This window comes from Nannobrachium achirus (genome assembly GCF_963921795.1).
Source record: "Nannobrachium achirus genome assembly, chromosome: 3".
Classification (NCBI taxonomy): Eukaryota; Metazoa; Chordata; class Actinopteri; order Myctophiformes; family Myctophidae; genus Nannobrachium; species Nannobrachium achirus.
In genome coordinates, this window is record NC_137812.1 from 34,904,396 (window position 1) to 34,923,878 (window position 19,483).

General features: G+C 37.9%; 1 protein-coding gene and 1 long non-coding RNA gene across 2 annotated transcripts; both read left to right on the top strand.

Moving 5' to 3' along the window:
* The first annotated feature begins 11,310 nt into the window (after window positions 1-11,310).
* On the top strand, window positions 11,311-13,750 carry LOC308281130. The gene is made up of 3 exons (XR_013961816.1): window positions 11,311-11,538; window positions 11,902-11,989; window positions 12,199-13,750. It is a non-coding gene; the product is annotated as an uncharacterized lncRNA (long non-coding RNA).
* Window positions 13,751-16,232: 2,482 nt separating this feature from the next.
* Window positions 16,233-19,207, top strand: cep20 (centrosomal protein 20). Its single transcript, XM_080721335.1, has 4 exons — window positions 16,233-16,275; window positions 17,183-17,380; window positions 17,903-17,987; window positions 18,113-19,207. Exons 1-4 carry the CDS (start codon window positions 16,248-16,250, stop codon window positions 18,237-18,239), a joined length of 438 nt encoding a protein of 145 aa, XP_080577461.1. The 5' UTR covers window positions 16,233-16,247; the 3' UTR covers window positions 18,240-19,207.
* Window positions 19,208-19,483: the final 276 nt, after the last annotated feature.

Sequence of the window (19,483 nt, forward strand, 5' to 3'; positions counted from 1 at the left end):
ATACATACTTGAAATACATACTTAAAAAAGTCAACACACAGGTTTGAATTGATAGATTGATTAATTAATACAATTAGAATCTGATATGAAACTGAAATTGTTTGTTTAAGGAAGTGTCACAAATTACACCATGAGAAATAATTAATTTTAAATGTATGGTGGGTGATGGACTCGCGATGACTAGGGCCTGTGCAGCTCTAGATTTGTAATTAACTTAAGAAGTAATTAACTAGTATGTTTTATTTTATTTTATTATTATTTTTAATATAGTTGAGGGGGCAATTTTCTCGTTTGTTTTGTTACAGCACAATCACAGTGCGAAATCCAGCCACTAGGTGGCAGGAGACGTTTAGCCATTTCCCCAGTGAAATCAACCTGATGGTCAAGTAAGGTAGCCTGATAAATCAGTCCGCACATCACCACCCCCATCCCAAAACGAAGTGTATGATAGAGTCTGACGCTTGCAGTCAGGCTACAAGTAAGGCGCTTCAATACCTAAGAGAAAGAGAAAGGTGAGGTTAGGTTACCAGTAGAGTTTGTCAGGCAATCAAAAATGGTCTTTATAAAAAATGTCATCATATTTAAACACATTTAATATATTTATTTTCGCATCGCAGCGGAAGTGGATTCCTGGGGTCACTTAATATTCCCCATTCATTTTCGCCATAGACTTTTACAAAAATATTTATAACAACTAGAAATACTGTTCCTTCGAAACAGTGTGGGCTCGCTTCCAACCCAACAAATAGGATACTTTAAGGTACTGTAAGGTACAGTACCTTACAGTATTGTACTGTACCTTACTATACTGTACTGCACCTTACTGTACTGTACTGTACTGTACTGTACTGTACTGTACTGTACTGTAACTTACTGTACTTTACTGTACTCTACTGTACTGTACTTTACTGTATTCTACTGTAACTTACTGTACTTTACTGTACTCTACTGTACCTTACTGTACTGTACTCTACTGTACCTTACTGTACTGTACTGTACCTTACTGTACTATACTATACTGTACTCTACTGTACCGTACTGTACCTTACTGTACTGTACTCTACTGTACCTTACTATACTGTACTTTACTGTACTCTACTGTACTTTACTGTACTCCACTGTACCTTACTGTACTTTATTCTACTTTACTGTACTTTATTGTACTTTACTGTACTCTACTGTACCTTACTGTACTGTATTGTACTTTACTGTACCTTACTGTACTGTACTCTACTGTACCTTTCTGTACTGTACCTTTCTGTACCTTACTGTACTTTACTGTACTCTACTGAACCTTACTGTACTTTTACTGTACTCTACTGAACCTTACTGTACTGTACATATTCTATGTGTTCTAGATCTACATTTTTGATTCTGTGTTTGGGAACCAGCAACTGTCAAATGGACTCCAACTGTAGTGGAGTATATTATTGAGTGCATATACTGTAGGCTAACAATCCCAGATCACATCTGTCCTCCACTATGTCTATAACCAAGGCGTTCTTCTATGTGGCCACTCCAGACTGAGGAGTGGAGCATGGCTTTTATTGTGTTTGTGGATCTGACTTGGAAATGCATTGGTTTTGATATCTCCCTGACAACCAACAACAACCACTAATATGGCTGACTGTCCCTGCGGGCTCTAGGATATATGGCTATGGGATTTACATCCCATCGCCCGGACTTGATTCTTGATCACAGCTGTGTAATCAGTAGAGTGGAGAGGGACATTTATTTATAGTTTTAACTATAACTATAGTTTTATACATCACACAGCTTAGACATTTGGATCAAATCAGAGAGCAGACCTGTGTGAACGCAATGATATAGATAGCATATCTGAAGTGTGAACACTGCAGCCACAGCGCCTTAACATAAACATGGGTCTATTATCCTTCTCTCCACTCTGTCCCCACTCACTAAACCCATTGGAAATGCATTGGGTGCTTAAAGTTAAACATTTTTATTTTTTTATATTTATACTACAAAACATTTCAAAACCAAAAGTACAAGCACACGTGTCCTCAGTAAGCTGAACACATAAAAATTTGAATGGTGTTGAAAGGTGTAAGCGTTTAAGAGATGAAGCGCGCCAAAGTTTTGAGGAGATACTGACTAGTATATAAATATAGAAATAAACTAGAAATACTGTTCCTTCGAAACAGTGTGGGCTCGATTCCAACCCAACAAATAGGATACTTTAAGGTACTGTAAGGTACAGTACCCTACAGTATTGTACTGTACCTTACTATACTGTACTGCACCTTACTGTACTGTACTGTACTGTACTGTACTGTAACTTACTGTACTTTACTGTACTCTACTGTACCTTACTGTACTGTACTTTACTGTACTCTACTGTACCGTACTGTACCTTACTGTACTGTACTCTACTGTACCTTACTATACTGTACTTTACTGTACTTTACTGTACTCTACTGTACTTTACTGTACTCCACTGTACCTTACTGTACTTTATTCTACTTTACTGTACTTTATTGTACTTTACTGTACTCTACTGTACTTTACTGTACTCTACTGTACCTTACTGTATTGTTTTGTACTTTACTGTACCTTACTTTACTGTACTCTACTGTACTGTACCTTACTGTACTTTACTGTACTCTACTGTACTGTACCTTACTGTACTTTACTGTACTCTACTGTACCTTACTGTACTGTACTGTACCTTACTGTACTGTACTTTACTGTACTCTACTGTACCTTACTGTACTGTACCTTACTGTACTATACTATACTGTACTCTACTGTACCGTACTGTACCTTACTATACTGTACTTTACTGTACTCTACTGTACTTTACTCTACTGTACTTTACTGTACTCCACTGTACCTTACTGTACTTTATTGTACTTTATTGTACTTTACTGTACCTTACTGTACTTTACTGTACTCTACTGAACCTTACTGTACTTTTACTGTACTCTACTGAACCTTACTGTACATATTCTATGTGTTCTAGAGGTGTATATTGAGTGCATATACTGTAGGTTAACAATCCCAGATCACATCTGTCCTCCACTATGTCTATAACCAAGGCGTTCTTCTATGTGGCCACTCCAGACTGAGGAGTGGAGCATGACTTTTATTGTGTTTGTGGATCTGATTTGAAAATGCATTGGTTGTGATATCTCCCTGAAAACCAACAACAACCACTAATACGGCTGATTGTCCCTGCGGGTTCTAGGATATATACTGTAAATCCCATTGCCCGGGATCCTAAAACCTTATTCTTTTTAAGTAAAATGTCTAAAACACTACAAAATATGTCTCAAAGACAAATACAAGCAAACGTCTCCACAGTAACACAGTAACAGTTGTTGTGTGTGTGTGTGTGTGTGTGTGTGTGTGTGTGTGTGTGTGTGTGTGTGTGTGTGTGTGTGTGCGCGTGCGTGCGTGCGTGCGTGCGTGCGTGCGTGTGCACATTGTAGATCAACTTCATTAAGTGGTCCATCTATGTTTTTTATTAATAATAAAATCTGCAAAGTAACAAGTAACTGAGGCTGTCAAATGCTGTATTTATAGTAGAGTATATGTAACAAAAATGGAAAGTAGAGTAAAAGTACCTCAAAATTGTACTGTAGGTACAAGTACTTGTATATACTTGAGTAAATGTACTTGGTTACTTTGCAGCACCACAGAACAGCCAATGACAGACAGGCCTTTAATCACAGCTGTCTCAATCAGTAGAGTGGAGAGGGACATTTATAGATATTTGTAGTTTTAACTCAGAATATATACATCACAAAGCTTAGATATTTGGATCAAATCAGAGAGCAGACCTGTGTGAACGCAATGATATAGATAGCATATCTGAAGTGTGAACACTGCAGCCACAGCGCCTTAACATAAACATGGGTCTATTATCCTTCTCTCCACTTTGTCCCCACTCACTAAACCCATTGGAAATGCATTGGGTGCTTAAAGTTAAACATTTTTATTTTTTTATATTTATACTACAAAACATTTCAAAACCAAAAATACAAGCACACGTGTCCTCAGTAAGCTGAACACATAAAAATTTGAATGGTGTTGAAAGGTGTAAGCGTTTAAGAGATGAAGCGCGCCAAAGTTTTGAGGAGATACTGACTATAAATATAGAAATAAACTAGAAAGACTGTTCCTTCGAAACAGTGTGGGCTCGCTTCCAACCCAACAAATAGGATACTTTAAGGTACTGTAAGGTACAGTACCTTACAGTATTGTACTGTACCTTACTATACTGTACTGCACCTTACTGTACTGTACTGTACTGTACTGTACTGTACTGTACTGTACTGTAACTTACTGTACTTTACTGTACTCTACTTTACTGTACCTTACTGTACTTTACTGTACTCTACTGAACCTTACTGTACTTTTACTGTACTCTACCCGAACCACACTTTGGCAACCAGCCATGGACCCCCTGGAAACCTTTCAGGGACCCTCGGGGGTAACCGAACCACACTTTGGGAACCAGCAATGGACCCTCAAGGACCTCCAGGTTTCCCTATGTTTTGTATTAATTCTAAAATCTGCAAAGTAACAAGTAACTGAAGCAGTCAAATACTGTAATTGTAGTGGAGTTTAAGTAACAAAAATGGAAAGTAAGATATGATGAAAACATAATAAAAATGGTGTCATTCTTTAGTGCTGAATTGTGCCGTAAATTTTATAATTTGTGCTGCTATCATTATTGAGATATTCTACACGACACCACTGTTCTGCTGCTATCTTCTACAATGAAATACTGCTGCACCGGCAATCAGTAAACTGCTGCTAAATTTGCTAATTCATAACCATATAAATATTTATATATATAAATATATATAAAAGCACAATTGATGATTTCAACTGCACAAATTAGAGCACATCCAGCACAAAAAATGTAGACCATTTTTCCCGATTTGTAGCCAAACAATTGGGGTGCAAGCCTAAGCAAAACTATAACTTAGAATAATCCCTTATTCTTTTTAAGTAAAATTTCTAAAACACTACAAAACATGTCTCAAAGACAAATACAAGCAAACGTCTCCACAGTAACAGTTGTTTGTGTGTTTGTGTGTGTGTGTGTGTGTGTGTGTGTGTGTGTGTGTGTGTGTGTGTGTGTGTGTGTGTGTGTGTGCGTGCGTGCGTGTGCGTGCGTGCACATTGTAGATCAACTTCATAGCAGTATTAAGTGGTCCATCTATGTTTTTTTATTAATAATAAAATCTGCAAAATAACAAGTAACTGAAGCTGTCAAATGCTGTATTTATAGTAGAGTATATGTAACAAAAATGGAAAGTAGAGTAAAAGTACCTCAAAATTGTACTGTAGGTACAAGTACTTGTATATACTTGAGTAAATGTACTTGGTTACTTTGCAGCACCACTAGCCTTACATTAAGACGCCTCTGCCGAGACTTTCACATTGTCACTGCAGGACCGACTTATGTAAGGCTACATCACCACAGAACAGCCAATGACAGCCAAGCCTTTAATCACAGCTGTGTCAATCAGTAGAGTGTAGAGGGACATTTATTTATAGTTTTAACTATAACTATAGTTTTATACATCACACAGCTTAGACATTTGGATCAAATCAGACAGCAGACCTGTGTGAACGCATTGATATAAATAGCATATCTGAAGTGTGAATATTGCAGCCACAGCGACTTAATATAAACATGGGTCCCTTTCCTATGTCTCACTCTGTCTAAACCCATTGAAAATGCATTGGGTGCTTAAAGTTAAACATTTTTATTTTTTTATAATTATACTACAAAACATTTCAAAATGAAAAATACACGCACACTTGTCCTCAGTAAGCTGAACACATAAAAATTTGAATGGTGTTGAAAGGTGTAAGCGTTTAGGAGATGAATCGCGCCAAAGTTTTGAGGATACTGACTAGTATAGTATAGAAATAAATAATGAAGATAACATACGTGTGCTCGCCTTCCAGGCGAGCCCACAACTAGAAATACTGTTCCTTCGAAACAGTGTGGGCTCGATTCCAACCCAAAACAATAATAGTAAAAGTGTCAAGTTCCCAGGCAATGCTCTCTTTCATTTTACTGACGTAAAATGGTAATGCAAATACAATGTAGACAAGCAGTGTTATTACATGAACTTAAAGGACCAGGTCACCTTTGGGACAACCAGATCTTATTTTATTGTTGTGTGGGGACACGATCAACACAATGTTGAGTTATTTTTTGTGTTCAATCTGTGTTTTTAGATATTTTAGTATTTCAGTATGCTACAACTGGTCATATGATGCATTTTGCATCATATGATGCATGAGATGATGCAATATCATGCTACAAAGCATCATATGACCAGTTGTAGCATGCTGAAATAATAAAATATCTAAAAACACAGATTGAACACAAGAAATTACAGGATTGTGTTGATCGTGTCCCACACAACAATAAAATAAGATCTGGGTGTCCCAGAGGTGACCTGGTCCTTTAAAGGTATGGACAATTAAATCAAAATAAAATTAAAATATAATGTGGACGGGTAACCAACAACAAAAGTTCGAGACCAGTAGCATGTTGGGAACTGAAGTTATGGCTGTTTAAAGCCTGGGAAGAAAGATGGGGAACCTGTGTGTGTGTGTGTGTGTGTGTGTGTGTGTGTGTGTGTGTGTGTGTGTGTGTGTGTGTGTGTGTGTCCTAGGGGTCCCTGAACTACACTTTGCAAACCAGCAAACCACATCAAAGTAATAGTACGCAGATGGTCCTAATATTGACAAGCTTTTTAAAAACAGCAGATCTACAAGATCACAACATGTCGCAATGTCACATTGTAGATCAGCTTCTACGTGATTCATCTACCGTATGTTTTGTATTAATAATAAAATCTGCAAAGTAACAAGTAACTAAAGCTGCCAAATGCAATTGCAGTGGAGTATAAGTAACAAAAGTGTAAAGTAAAAGTTGGTATACAGTACGGGACATGCTGATCCAAATGCATATGGGATATACTAGGATTCAAATGCAGACAGGCTGAAATTCATGGCTTTTAAAGTGTTTGGGGTGTGGTTTTGCCAGGTGGGTCCACTTCGGTTGATCGTCTGATTTGGAAATGCATTGGTTGTGATATCTCCCTGACAACCAACAACAACCACACAGAGTGCCCCTGCGGGTTCTAGGATATATATATACTGTAAAGCCCATCGCCCGGGAACCTTATTCTTTTTAAGTTAAATTTCTAAAACACTACAAAACATGTGTCAAAGACAAATACAAGCAAACGTCTCCACAGTAACACAGTAACAGTTGTTTGTGTGTCAGTGTGTGTGTATGCGTGTGTGTGTGTGCGTGTGTGCGTGCGTGCGTGCGTGCGTGTTAATAATTATTATTATTATTATTAATAATAAAATCTGCTAAATAAAAAGTAACTGAAGCTGTCAAATGCTGTATTTATAGTAGAGTATAAGTAACAAAAATGGAAATTAGAGTAAAAGTACCTAAAAATTGTACTGTAGGTACAAGTACTTGTTTGTATATACTTGAGTAAATGTACTTGGTTACTTTGCAGCACCACTAGCCTTACATTAAGACGTCTCTGCCGAGACTTTCGCATTGTCACTGCAGGGCCCACTTATGTAAGGCTACATCACCACAGAACAGCCAATGACAGCCAAGCCTTTAATCACAGCTGTGTCAATCAGTAGAGTGGAGAGGGACATTTATTTATAGTTTTAACTATAACTATAGTTTTATACATCACACAGCTTAGACATTTGGATCAAATCAGACAGCAGACCTGTGTGAACGCATTGATATAAATAGCATATCTGAAGTGTGAATATTGCAGCCACAGCGACTTAATATAAACATGGGTCCCTTTCCTCTGTCTCACTCTCTCCCCACTCACTAAACCCATTGGAAATGCATTGGGTGCTTAAAGTTAAACATTTTTATTTTTTTATAATTAAACTACAAAACATTTCAAAACCAAAAGTACAAGCACACGTGTCCTCAGTAAGCTGAACACATAAAAATTTGAATGGTGTTGAAAGGTGTAAGCGTTTAAGAGATGAAGCGCGCCAAAGTTTTGAGGAGATACTGACTAGTATAGTATATAAACTAGAAAAGCAGTTCCTGCAGAAACTGCGTGGGCTCGCTCGAAACTGTTATGAAGTAATAGTAGAAAATGCATTTAAGCGCAAGGGTGTAAAAAAAATTTTTTTGAAAAAAAAATGTTTTTGAAAAAAAAAAATAAAAAAAAAAAAAAGTTTTTTGAAAAATGTTTTTTTTGAAAAAAGTTTTTTTTGAAAAAAAAAAATTTGAAAAAAAAAATTGAAAAAAAAATTTGAAAAAAAAAAGTTTTTTGAAAATTGAAAATTGGTATGGAACTGCCGATGGAATTAGATCTACAAATCATGGGGATGGGACTGGTTCTAGTATTAGATCTACAAATCATGAGGATCTGACTGGTTTTAGAATTAGATCTACAAATCATGTGGATGAGACAGGTGAAGGATTTAGAGCTACAAATTATGGTATGGAACTGCCGATTGAATTAGATCTACAAATCATGGGGATGGGACTGGTTTTAGAATTAGATCTACAAATCATGTGGATGTGACTGGTTTTAGAATTAGATCTACAAATCATGTGGATGAGCTACAAATTATGGTATGGAACTGCCGATGGAATTAGATCTACAAATTAGATCTACAAATCATGGGGATGGGACTGGTTTTAGAATTAGATCTACAAATCATGTGGATGTGACAGGTGATGGATTTAGAGCTAAAAATTATGGTATGGAACTGCCGATGGAATTAGATCTACAAATCATGGGTATGGGACTGGTTTTAGAATTAGATCTACAAATCATGTGGATGTGACTGGTTTTAGAATTAGATCTACAAATCATGTGGATGAGACAGGTGATGGATTTAGAGCTACAAATTATGGTATGGAACTGCCGATTAAAATAGATCTACAAATCATGGGGATGGGACTGGTTTTAGAATTAGATCTACAAATCATGTGGATGTGACTGGTTTTAGAATTAGATCTACAAATCATGTGGATGTGACAGGTGATGGATTTAGAGCTACAAATTATGGTATGGAACTGCCGATGGAATTAGATTTAAAAATCATGGGGATGGGACTGGTTTTAGAATTAGATCTACAAATCATGTGGATGTGAAAGGTGATGGATTTAGAGCTACAAATTATGGTTTGGAACTGCCGATGGAATTAGATCTAAAAATCATTGGGATGGGACTGGTTTTAGAATTAGATCTACCAATCATGTGGAAGTGACTGTGTGTGTGTGTGTGTGTGTGTGTGTGTGTGTGTGTGTGTGTGTGTGTGTGTGTGTGTGCGTGTGAGTATGCATGTGTATGTGTGCATACATGCGTGCGTGCGACCGTGCGTCCATGTGTTCCCTGGACCACACTTTGAGAACCAGATAAATAGCCGATCTACAAGCTCACAAAGTTACACAGTGCAACTTATTGTGAGCTTGTAAATCATGTGAGACCACTGACTCAGCACTGTAATTAAAGTTAATAAGGAGCACCTTTCCTTCTGAGCTGTAGAACTGTTTGTTCAAGATATGGGCCATATCCATTGGTTTGAATAGGGAGCGCAAGTGTACCAACTGATCGCTCTCCCGGAAACACGAAAAGTTGAAAACACATAGTCTTTGCTCGGGGAGTGGCTCGGTGAGTGGCTCTACGAACATTGCGATTCTGATGTTAAAAGGATCAATAATGTGCGCATGAGAGCAAGCTAGAAATGTTTGGGGGAAAATAAAAAAAATCCGAAAACCAGAAAAAAATGACTTGAGGTGAATGGGGCGTCTGAGGCGCGACCCGGCACTCAGAGGGCCATAGATGAAATTCTGTAAGTCTCTGTTTTATTTTAGTTGCACTTTACGAAACACGACGAGCGTGGCTACAAACGTGCCAAAAAACATGCATACATTTTAAATATTCTGGCCGTGAGGACGATTCGTTCAGAGAACTTCATTACTTTAAGAACAAGTCTCCCACACTCTAGCTACACTCTAGGACTGGTTTTCCCGCCAAAAATATCCCCAAAATACCCCAAAACACTCTACCTTTGGACTGCGATTGTGGAAGAACGGTATGACGTTTTCGAAAACCGTTTGAACCACGATGAAGTCCAAAAGCGTGTGAGCGTTTTTCAAGTTTGAATCGCGTTCCTACGTAAATGTATGCCAGAGTAATGAGGCTATAAAGTTTAGTGAAAAAGTAAAAATGTTAAAGTCAGATCCCATTCATTCTCTATGGGATGAAAGATTTATGAATAAAGTTAAATATTTCAAACAGTATAAACTTTTAAATAATTTCGAAAACAACAATGAAACTTCAAACCTTGCTGAACATTTCAAAGTTGGAACGAAGTTTTTATGTTAAAGTATGAAAGAGTTATAAGAGCACAAAGAATTTGCACCAGAAAAGTGGGCACTTTTTTGCATAGACTCCCATTATAAGGAGGAAAAATAAAAGTTTAAAAGTTAAATATTTCCGAAAATATGAAATATTTTGAAAAGAAAAGTACAAGCACACATCACTGTAGAAAGCTGAACATGTTGAAGTTGGAACGAAGTTTGTAGCACAAAGTGTGAGGGAGTTGAAAGATGCCGAAGAAAGTGGTCGGACCCTTGGAAGTTTTAAAGAATAAATATAAACTGGGGTATAACAAGCTGGACTCGCCTTCAGCGAGCCCACAATAATGAAGATAACATACGTGTGCTCGCCTTCCAGGCGAGCCCACAATAATGAAGATAACATACGTGTGCTCGCCTTCCAGGCGAGCCCACAATAATGAAGATAACATACGTGTGCTCGCCTTCCAGGCGAGCCCACCCTTTGTTAGCCTCCTGGTTGGTCCCTGATTGACCAACCAGCAGGCTCCATCTGCCTTGTCCCGCCCTGGTTCCGCCTTTTTTATGTTGAATTAGCTAAAACATACTTTTTGGAGAAATAAAAACATTAAAAAACATGCTGATTCACTATGTTGCCACTGAGCAGCTCCAATTGACTGAAACAAAGTTTGAAATTAGAATTGAGCACACAGAATAACAATATGAAGCAACTGAATTAACATGGCAGTGGATGGAATGTCCCACTGAATGTCCCTCCAAGTCAAAGCAACCAATGGGTGTGGAGAGGGGCAGGACAATGGGCGGGACTTGACAAAGGGTGATGTTAAGCCTCGAACCAAGACAAATTTCCGTGCAACGTCATCACAAACAGAGTGCGCATGTCAGTGGTAGAAAGCAGCACCCGCAGTAAGCTTTCTGTTGTGTTTTGGTTGTGACTCGGATCTGTCTCGGATGCTATCGCTACAAAACAAACATGACCAGAAGTTGTTGTGCCGTCAATTGCGCCAATAAATCAAAGGATGGGTGGAAAATGTTTAACATTCCGAGGGGTTCTCACCCTTTTCATAAAAACCGAAGAGTATTATGGCTACGGGCCATTAAAAGAGCGGATTGGGGTTCCAGTGGTCGCAAAGGTGACGAGAGTTTGTGCAGCGCCCACTTCGTATCTGGTATGTGTTTTTTCTGATATTATCTTAGCTAAGCATGCAATATAAAAGTTGACACTGTGCGTGATTCTTTGCACTGACATATTAAATACAGCATAGGTTTATTAATTTGGTGTTAGCGACATAGCTCTGTTTAACACAATGCTGTACATTAACAGTGTGCAGGCTGAGCTACTAGTTTTTAAAATGTTGAAAATAGCCTTCAAGCTTACTCTCATTTACATGAAAGTAGTAGGGTATGTCAGTCTGAGCCTTTCCAGTGAGCCAACATGATGCACAGACCTTAATGTAATGTAATTAGTTTTATGGTAATAACTGTGTGGCCAGTTAGCCATTGTAATCGTTCCTCTCTCTCTTCTTCATCAGGAGCACCGTCCATGGATTATGACAGTCCAGATTTTGTGCCAACAATTTTTAGCCACAGTACCAGAGACAGCTCAGTAAAATTTGCACGGTCAGTGTCATGTACTGTATATTGTGTTTAACTGACCAATCAATCATTCATTCATTGATCAATTGTAATATTGTAATCTGCCATTGCCCTTTGTTGTTTTTTTAATATGTATTTAAACAAATAAGGTTAGTTTTTTGTGTTATTTTTATTGTTATTTAATATGTTGATAATTATTTAGTAACCTGACCATACTGTTTTAAATTGTCTAGATATGAAAGAAAAAGAAGGCGGGATGAAAACAAGGGACCTCTTAGAAGACTGGATGAGAATACAGCTCCTGCTCCTACTACCAGCCCCACAGGCCAAATGGAGACAGAGCCTCATGAATCCCCTGAAGGTACTTATGTGCAAGGCAAGCCATAACTATTTACTTGTGTTGGTTGGTGGGTGAGTAATTGTATTGTAGACATGTAGTAGACATATTCTGTTTGTGAGAGAGTTTTGTGCATGTCTGTTCTTGTGATGTGTCGCAAATGTGTTTTATGTTGTAGATGACAGGGTGTTTATGCTCCGAAAAGAGATGGACCAACTGAACCTGCCGTACAACCAGCTCCGTCATGACTGGCAAGCTCTGAAGACAGAACTGGATGCCACAAAGGAAGAGAATCGAAAACTGAAGGAGCAGCTACAACAGTCTAAATTTGGGTTTGACTCTATAAAAGACAGTAACTTTAAGGTGAACTTTTTTACTGGTATACAGGTAGTGCAGGTTTTCACTTGGCTGTTGACTATTGTACAAGGAAGTTCACTTGTGCCTAAGGGAGGGTTAAGCTGGGAGAACCACCTTCTTTTGGTCCTAATGAAATGTAAACTCGGACTGACCAACAGAGACCTTGCCTACAGATTTGGGCTTTCATTTTCAATTGTATCAAAAATCTTAAGAGAGTGGATACCCATGTTGTCTGCAATATTGAAGCCCTTGATAATATGGCCTAGTAGAGATGCAATTAGGGCAAACATGCCAAAGTGTTTTAAACCAAAATTTAAAAAGTGCCGTTGTATTATAGACTGTACTGAAATTTTTATTGTAAGAACATACAATCTCAAAGCAAGGGCTGAAACCTGGTCAAATTATAAGCATCAAAACACAATCAAATATTTAATTGGAATAACACCAGCAGGAGCTATATCTTTTTTGTCGGATGGGTGGGGAGGTCGTGCCTCTGACAAGTTAATAACTTTAGATTCCAGCTTTTTGAGAAAAATTGATTATGGGGATGAGGTCCTTGCTGACAGAGGTTTTCTTGTTAGAGAGGAATTGGCCAGTGTAGGAGCAACATTAAGAATCCCAAGTTTCACTAAGGGAAAATCTCAGTTGCCTGGTTCTTGTGTTGACACTTCACGGCAGTTATCAAGAGTCTGCATACATGTGGAACGAGTTATAGGTGAGCTTAAACTCTATCATATACTTAACACTGTTATACCCATCCGTCAGGTAGATATGCTGGATGATATTGTAACCATATGTGCTGCTCTCACCAACCTTAGGAAGAGTGTGGTTGGCCACCGATATAAATAAATTGGTTGGAACACACCGGATCGGGGGTTTTCAACAGATGGTCAGAGCAAGTACAGAGTGAAAGGTCAAGTTTATTAAGTATTGACGGCGGTTAAATATCTGAAAACAAACTGATATGAATCCAAAATACACTGGTGATTGTGCTGTCAAAATGATGAAACTATATGGAATCTACCGTATACAAATTTTGTGGGGGTCACTGCTTCATCTCTCTCTCAACTAATAGTCCAGGCAAACTAGCTCATTTTGGACCCAAAACAGAAAGTAATTGTAAAAGATTTTTTTTCTTCACAGACCTTTTCTATAAGGTCTCCAGAACAACATACTAAAAGTCCTAAGAAATCCCAGTTGCGGAAATATGTTTAATTGACATTAATCCAAGACTTACTATACACTACACTATAAAGGCAAATATGACTCCCAAAAAATCTGCTTTAAGTGGGATGTGAGGGGTCAAACTAGGGGTTATTAATTATTCTGAATCCATTGCAAGCATTTGTTTGGCATGAAAAACATTCCTTGGGCAAGAAACGACCCCACAATACGATGGTTTAGTGACGAGTCATCAATTTTCACAGCCTTTTGGGGTCCGTTTTTAGCCCAAGGAATGTTTTTCATGCAAAACAAATGCTTGCAATGGATTCAGAATAATTAATAACCCCTAGTTTGATCCCTCACATCCCACTTAAAGCAGATTTTTTGGGAGTCATTTTTGCCTTTATAGTGTAGTGTATAGTAAGTCTTGGATTAATGTCAATTAAACATATTTCCGCAACTGGGATTTCTTAGGACTTTTAGTATGTTGTTCTGGAGACCTTATAGAAAAGGTCTGTGAAGAAAAAAAATCTTTTACAATTACTTTCTCGTAAAACGCTAGTTTTCCTGGACTATAAGGGGTCCTTGGCCTGAAAACGTTAAAGACCCTTGCTCTAGATTTCCCTGGCCTGTATTAGTCCTGTAATAATATAAATACAGAGTACCCCTGTTTTTCTTTTCTTTTTTACAACTTCAAATAACACTCCAGATTAAATTTAACACACTCCAGATTAAAAGGCTTGATGTGCTCTGCTCAACAATGTCATTAAACTGAGGTAAATAAAATGTGAAAATGTAACATTTTGTGTGCTGGCTGTCTTCTCAGTTTGTATGAACTGACATGTAAGATCCAGTGTCTTTGTATTATCTACAATGTCTATTACTGCTAGCGCACTTATCTGGATCTATTTGCAATATCCACACTTCCATTCTTTGGACTTTCTGGTAATGTTCACACATATATAGTGGAAGTGCTGGGAGCATTTTGTGCACTTGATCATTTTGCCAAAGCTAGGCTTTTTGCAGTGCAGACATAAGATCTCTTCAGCCAACTCTGGGTCTTTGCGGCGGCAGAGAAGTTCTGGAAGGAGGTGCTCCGTGAAGTAGACTTCAGCCCTGGGAATTGTCTGTTGCAGAAAGGCTTCATCTCTCTGTAGCCGGCAAATAACACTCCCTGTTTTGGTCCAGACCATGAAATCGCCCATGTTCATTTGACAAACATACATCTCCAGTTGAATCTGTGCATAATATGGGTGGGTTGGTCGCAGATCATAGTTTTTGTCGAGGCAAAAGGATGTGTCAGACCCTGATCCCTCTAACCCCTCCATGTACTTGAATGGACATTTAATTTCTAGCACCCCTGTTCCACAACAGTCACAGGAAAATATGCCATCAGGAGATGCAGCCAGATAAGGCTCATCTGCTTTCACTGTTAAACCAATTGTTTTGACCTTGAAGTTTGCATGAATCTTCCTCATTTCTGTTACATAAGATTGGCGTGCAGTAGCTTCCATTTCTCTGCCCCATTTGATAGCAGGAACAGCAGAGAGATCTGTGGACTCATATTGCATTAAGTCTTTAACAAACACTTTCAACTGAGGATTCTTTGCATTTAACAACTGTGAAAAGTGCTACACAACAAAGAAAACATGTAAGTTATTGAAATTACACGAACATTGATATGCCTACATGTCTGAGTACTGAGTATCAATAGCACTGATGAAGCCCAGAGACAAGAGAGACGTTTACATTTTAAATGTAATGTTTTGCTTGATTGATTACATTCTACATTCATGGTAATTAAACTAATTTCTCAGCCCTGTAGCTTCTTTCATGGGATCCCATTTCATAATTAAACGTCTCTGCACTCTACACAGAAGTACATCTAAGGGTAAAATGGGACACTATTCAAGCTACAAATCCAAATCTGAAACACATTTTTTTATTCGTCAAACAATTTATTACAAACAATGCATATATAATCTACTTTAAACTCTGTGAAGACCATTTATTTTATTATAGGCCTATACTCTACATTTGACCAGAGCTGCTGCGCGCATTAGCGCCCTCTATGTCCACCCCCGTGGATGCGCGCGCATCCTTTCGTGTTTATAAACAGGAAATTTGTCTATGTGAATACATATTTTAATATTACATTATTTGATATACTACATTTAATAACTACCCTTTGTTTAGCGATTTTCAAAATGTTCTTTTCATAGAAAAAAAGGTTATATGGTCATGATTCACCTCCATCCTGGATGGCTTGGTTCGAGGCTTAACATAATTGTTATAAATATTTTTGTAAAAGTCTATGGCGAAAATGAATGGGGAATATTAAGTGACCCCAGGAATCCACTTCTCTGCCTGACTATATACGTCATCAATGCGCGACACTGGTCGTTTTTGTTTACATTCGTTGCAATGGCGACCATCGCAGAACTGAAGTGTGGTAAACATTATGCTTTATTTTCTTTTTTTACAGAAGTACTGTTTAACTAAATACCACAACCAGTGTTCTCTTATTAACTGTGTATACAAATTCGTGTAGTATGACGAACGTTCACTAAACGCAAATGTAGGATAGTCATCTAAAAACGACATGCCACTGGTGGAAAATGCAAAAGTAGCAATAGCAATACCAGAATGTAGACATTTTTACAATTAAAAGTCATCTTGTCAAAATTGTATTTGCCATAATTCGTAAAAGTAGACACAAGTGCAAATAGGCTACCAGATCTAAGCTAATATTATAAGCAAAGCTCTACAAGCAAAGTAACTTAAAGGACGACATCACTTTTCAACCTATCTTCATATAATTGGTCCTCACTATTAAATGTTCATGATAAAAAAAAATCCTACTCTGTCTGTGTCTCATATAGGAGGGCTGTGGGCAGTTCAGAAACCCGTCTGCCAGTGACATCATCGAAATAGCAGGCCTTCTATTCCTGAAAGGTTACAATGTTATAATGGAAGCCATTGTTCTAAATATATCTAAATATATATTTTAAAAATATTGTTTAAACTGAACTGCCCACAGCCCGCCTAAGAGACACAGACCAAGTAAAGTAGAAAAGAACTGTGCCATTTTATTGTGAACATTAAGTGAGGACCAATAATTCAACATTTTCCAACCTACATATAATTATTATATGAAGATAGGTTGGAAAATGTTGAAGTCGTCGAGTAAAATATACAATATTTGCCTGTACCTCAAAAGTGTACTTCAGTATTGTTCTTTTGTAAAAGTAGCCTACTTTAGTTAATTTTACCACAGATTCATATACGGTCTATACGTTGATCTTTTCTTCTTCTTCTTCTTCTTCTTCTTCCTCTTCTTCTTCTTCTTCTTTTTTCAGCTGTGAGAGAAACACTGGAATCTCGTGGTGTTTTGAGCCAGTTGAAGGCCCGCATCAGAGCAGAGGTGTTCAGTGCGCTGGATGACCAGAGCGAGACTCGACCAACATTGTCCCATGAGAACCTGCTCATCAATGAGCTCATCCGCGAGTACCTGGAGTTCAACAAGTACAGGTACACGGCCTCAGTCCTTACAGCGGGTGAGTCAAATATATGTAGCTGGATAACCACTGTATTCAGTTGTTCAACTGAGCAAACTATAGCGCATAACTGAAAAATCACTGACAGTGACGCGATCATTATTATCTGAGCTGACATTCAGGGGTGTATTAAATTGGTCAAGATCTACATTAGGCCCCTCCAACCGCAATAATAATGCTCGTGTCACAGACTGTATACACTAGTGTAGGTCAACAGAAAATAAAAATTACAGCAAATCTAGACACCTGAGGACTCAGACAGAATACTTCACTAACAATAGGAATTAAAAGACCTGAAGATTTACATTAACTTTCAGTTAAATACAATGCACTTCCACTATACAATAGTTACAAACATTCGGTAGGCCTATGACCTAATCAACCGGCGGCCTATGAAATAGTTGTCATATTGATTTGAAGTCATATTGCCCTGCCCCAACACATACTGTTTGCTTTTGAAGATGTTGTTGAGCCACTGTTGATTGCCAGACTTTAAACTCTTTAAAACGTTGTTTTCGGCAGAATCCGGCCAGCCTGAACTTCCTCTAGACAGACAGTTCCTGGCCAATGAATTGAAAGTAGTGGAGGACACAAACTCCAAATCTGTGTAAGTTCATCAGGATTTGGGGGGAATAATAATAAATAAATAAATAAAGGTCAATTATTGTTATTATTCCTTTATTTATCGATGTATTTATTGAATCATTCAATTAAGTACATTCTTTTTTCCAGGCCCCTCTTGTATGGCTTGGTGTCCCATTTCCTGAGCAGCACAGCTGATAACGGAGGGAAGGTGTTTCTCCGAGGTAACTCTCTCCCAGTGGAGCCCAGCAACACTCAGCCTGGACCTAATACCTAAAAGTTGACATGATGGCACTGGAACTTTTATGTCTGTCTGGGGACCCCCAGAGGTCCTTGGGGGTCCAAGGGGTCTCCAGCATAATGATTCATAGTTAAAGGGCCACTTCACCTCTGGGACAACTAGATCTTATTTTATTGTTGTTTGGGACACAATCAACACAATCCTGAGTTATTTTTTGTATTCAATCTTGTGTTTTGAGATATTTTAGTATTTCATATGATGCATTTTGCATCATCATGCTGCATCATATGATGCAAAACGCATCACTAGCACAGCTGAAATACTAAAATATCTCAAAACACAGATTGAACACAAAGAATAACTGTAATCAGATTGTGTTGATTGTGTCCCAAACAACAATAAAATAAGATCTGGTTGTACCAGAGGTGAAAGTGGCCCTTTAAGAAGTAAGACCAAGTTGACACTTATATGACTGTAACTCTTTAGAGTGTATAAAAGGAACCAAATGGACCCGTAATGGTTCCATTTGGTTCCATTTACACTGTCCAGAGTTAATGAGGGGGGGGGGGGGGGGGGGGGGGCCTAACCAAACTGGGGATCCTTGAAATGGAAGGTTTGAGAGCCACTGATGTACATACAGTATGGTACAACAAGGTGCCTCAACACTCAGTTACTGACAACAATATTATATAATATCTGGATTCTCTATGGTACCCTATGCTATGTTGTCCCTAAATGTTTCTCATGGTTGTATTTCAATGTATTCAGGCATTAGATTATGGAATAATATTTCTGCTATGATGAATGCAAATCAAGTCTTTGAACTGTTGTTCTTGCTGTTGCCAAAAGCTTCCAGAGGGCCAATTTATACCTATCTTATGTGTTTTTAAGTTTGTGTGAACTTGAAAGTCAAATGGGTATATTTTGTGTGTTTTAGAATCATTGCGAATTGCTTCTGCTCCCAGTGTTTTCTGAAACCCAGAGACAAAAATGTTTAGGTTATATTTGGTCTTTATGTGTCTTTTAAAATATATTTCTTTAGGTATTTTATATTTTTAATAAATGTTTTTATATTTCTGAATATGGTTGTAATGTTGCTGTTCATCTCTGCACCACATGGTGGCAGCATCACTAAAGAGGTTTCTACATAAGTCATAGTAATCATACTTTGAAAATGTTTCAATAGCAAGAATTGAATGCATTCTGACCTGTATTATATATATATTTCTCATGGCAATTTCTTTACTGCTGAATCTCCATTAGATGATGTCTAACCTCAC

What these genes read in the sequence shown, in the direction of transcription:
- cep20 (XM_080721335.1), top strand. Translation starts at nt 16,248, where the DNA reads ATGGCGACCATCGCAGAACTGAAGTGTG. An exon ending in GGCCTCAGTCCTTACAGCGG is followed by an intron (nt 17,381 to 17,902) that starts GTGAGTCAAATA and finishes TGTTTTCGGCAG; the next exon opens with AATCCGGCCAGCCTGAACTT. An exon ending in GACACAAACTCCAAATCTGT is followed by an intron (nt 17,988 to 18,112) that starts GTAAGTTCATCA and finishes TCTTTTTTCCAG; the next exon opens with GCCCCTCTTGTATGGCTTGG.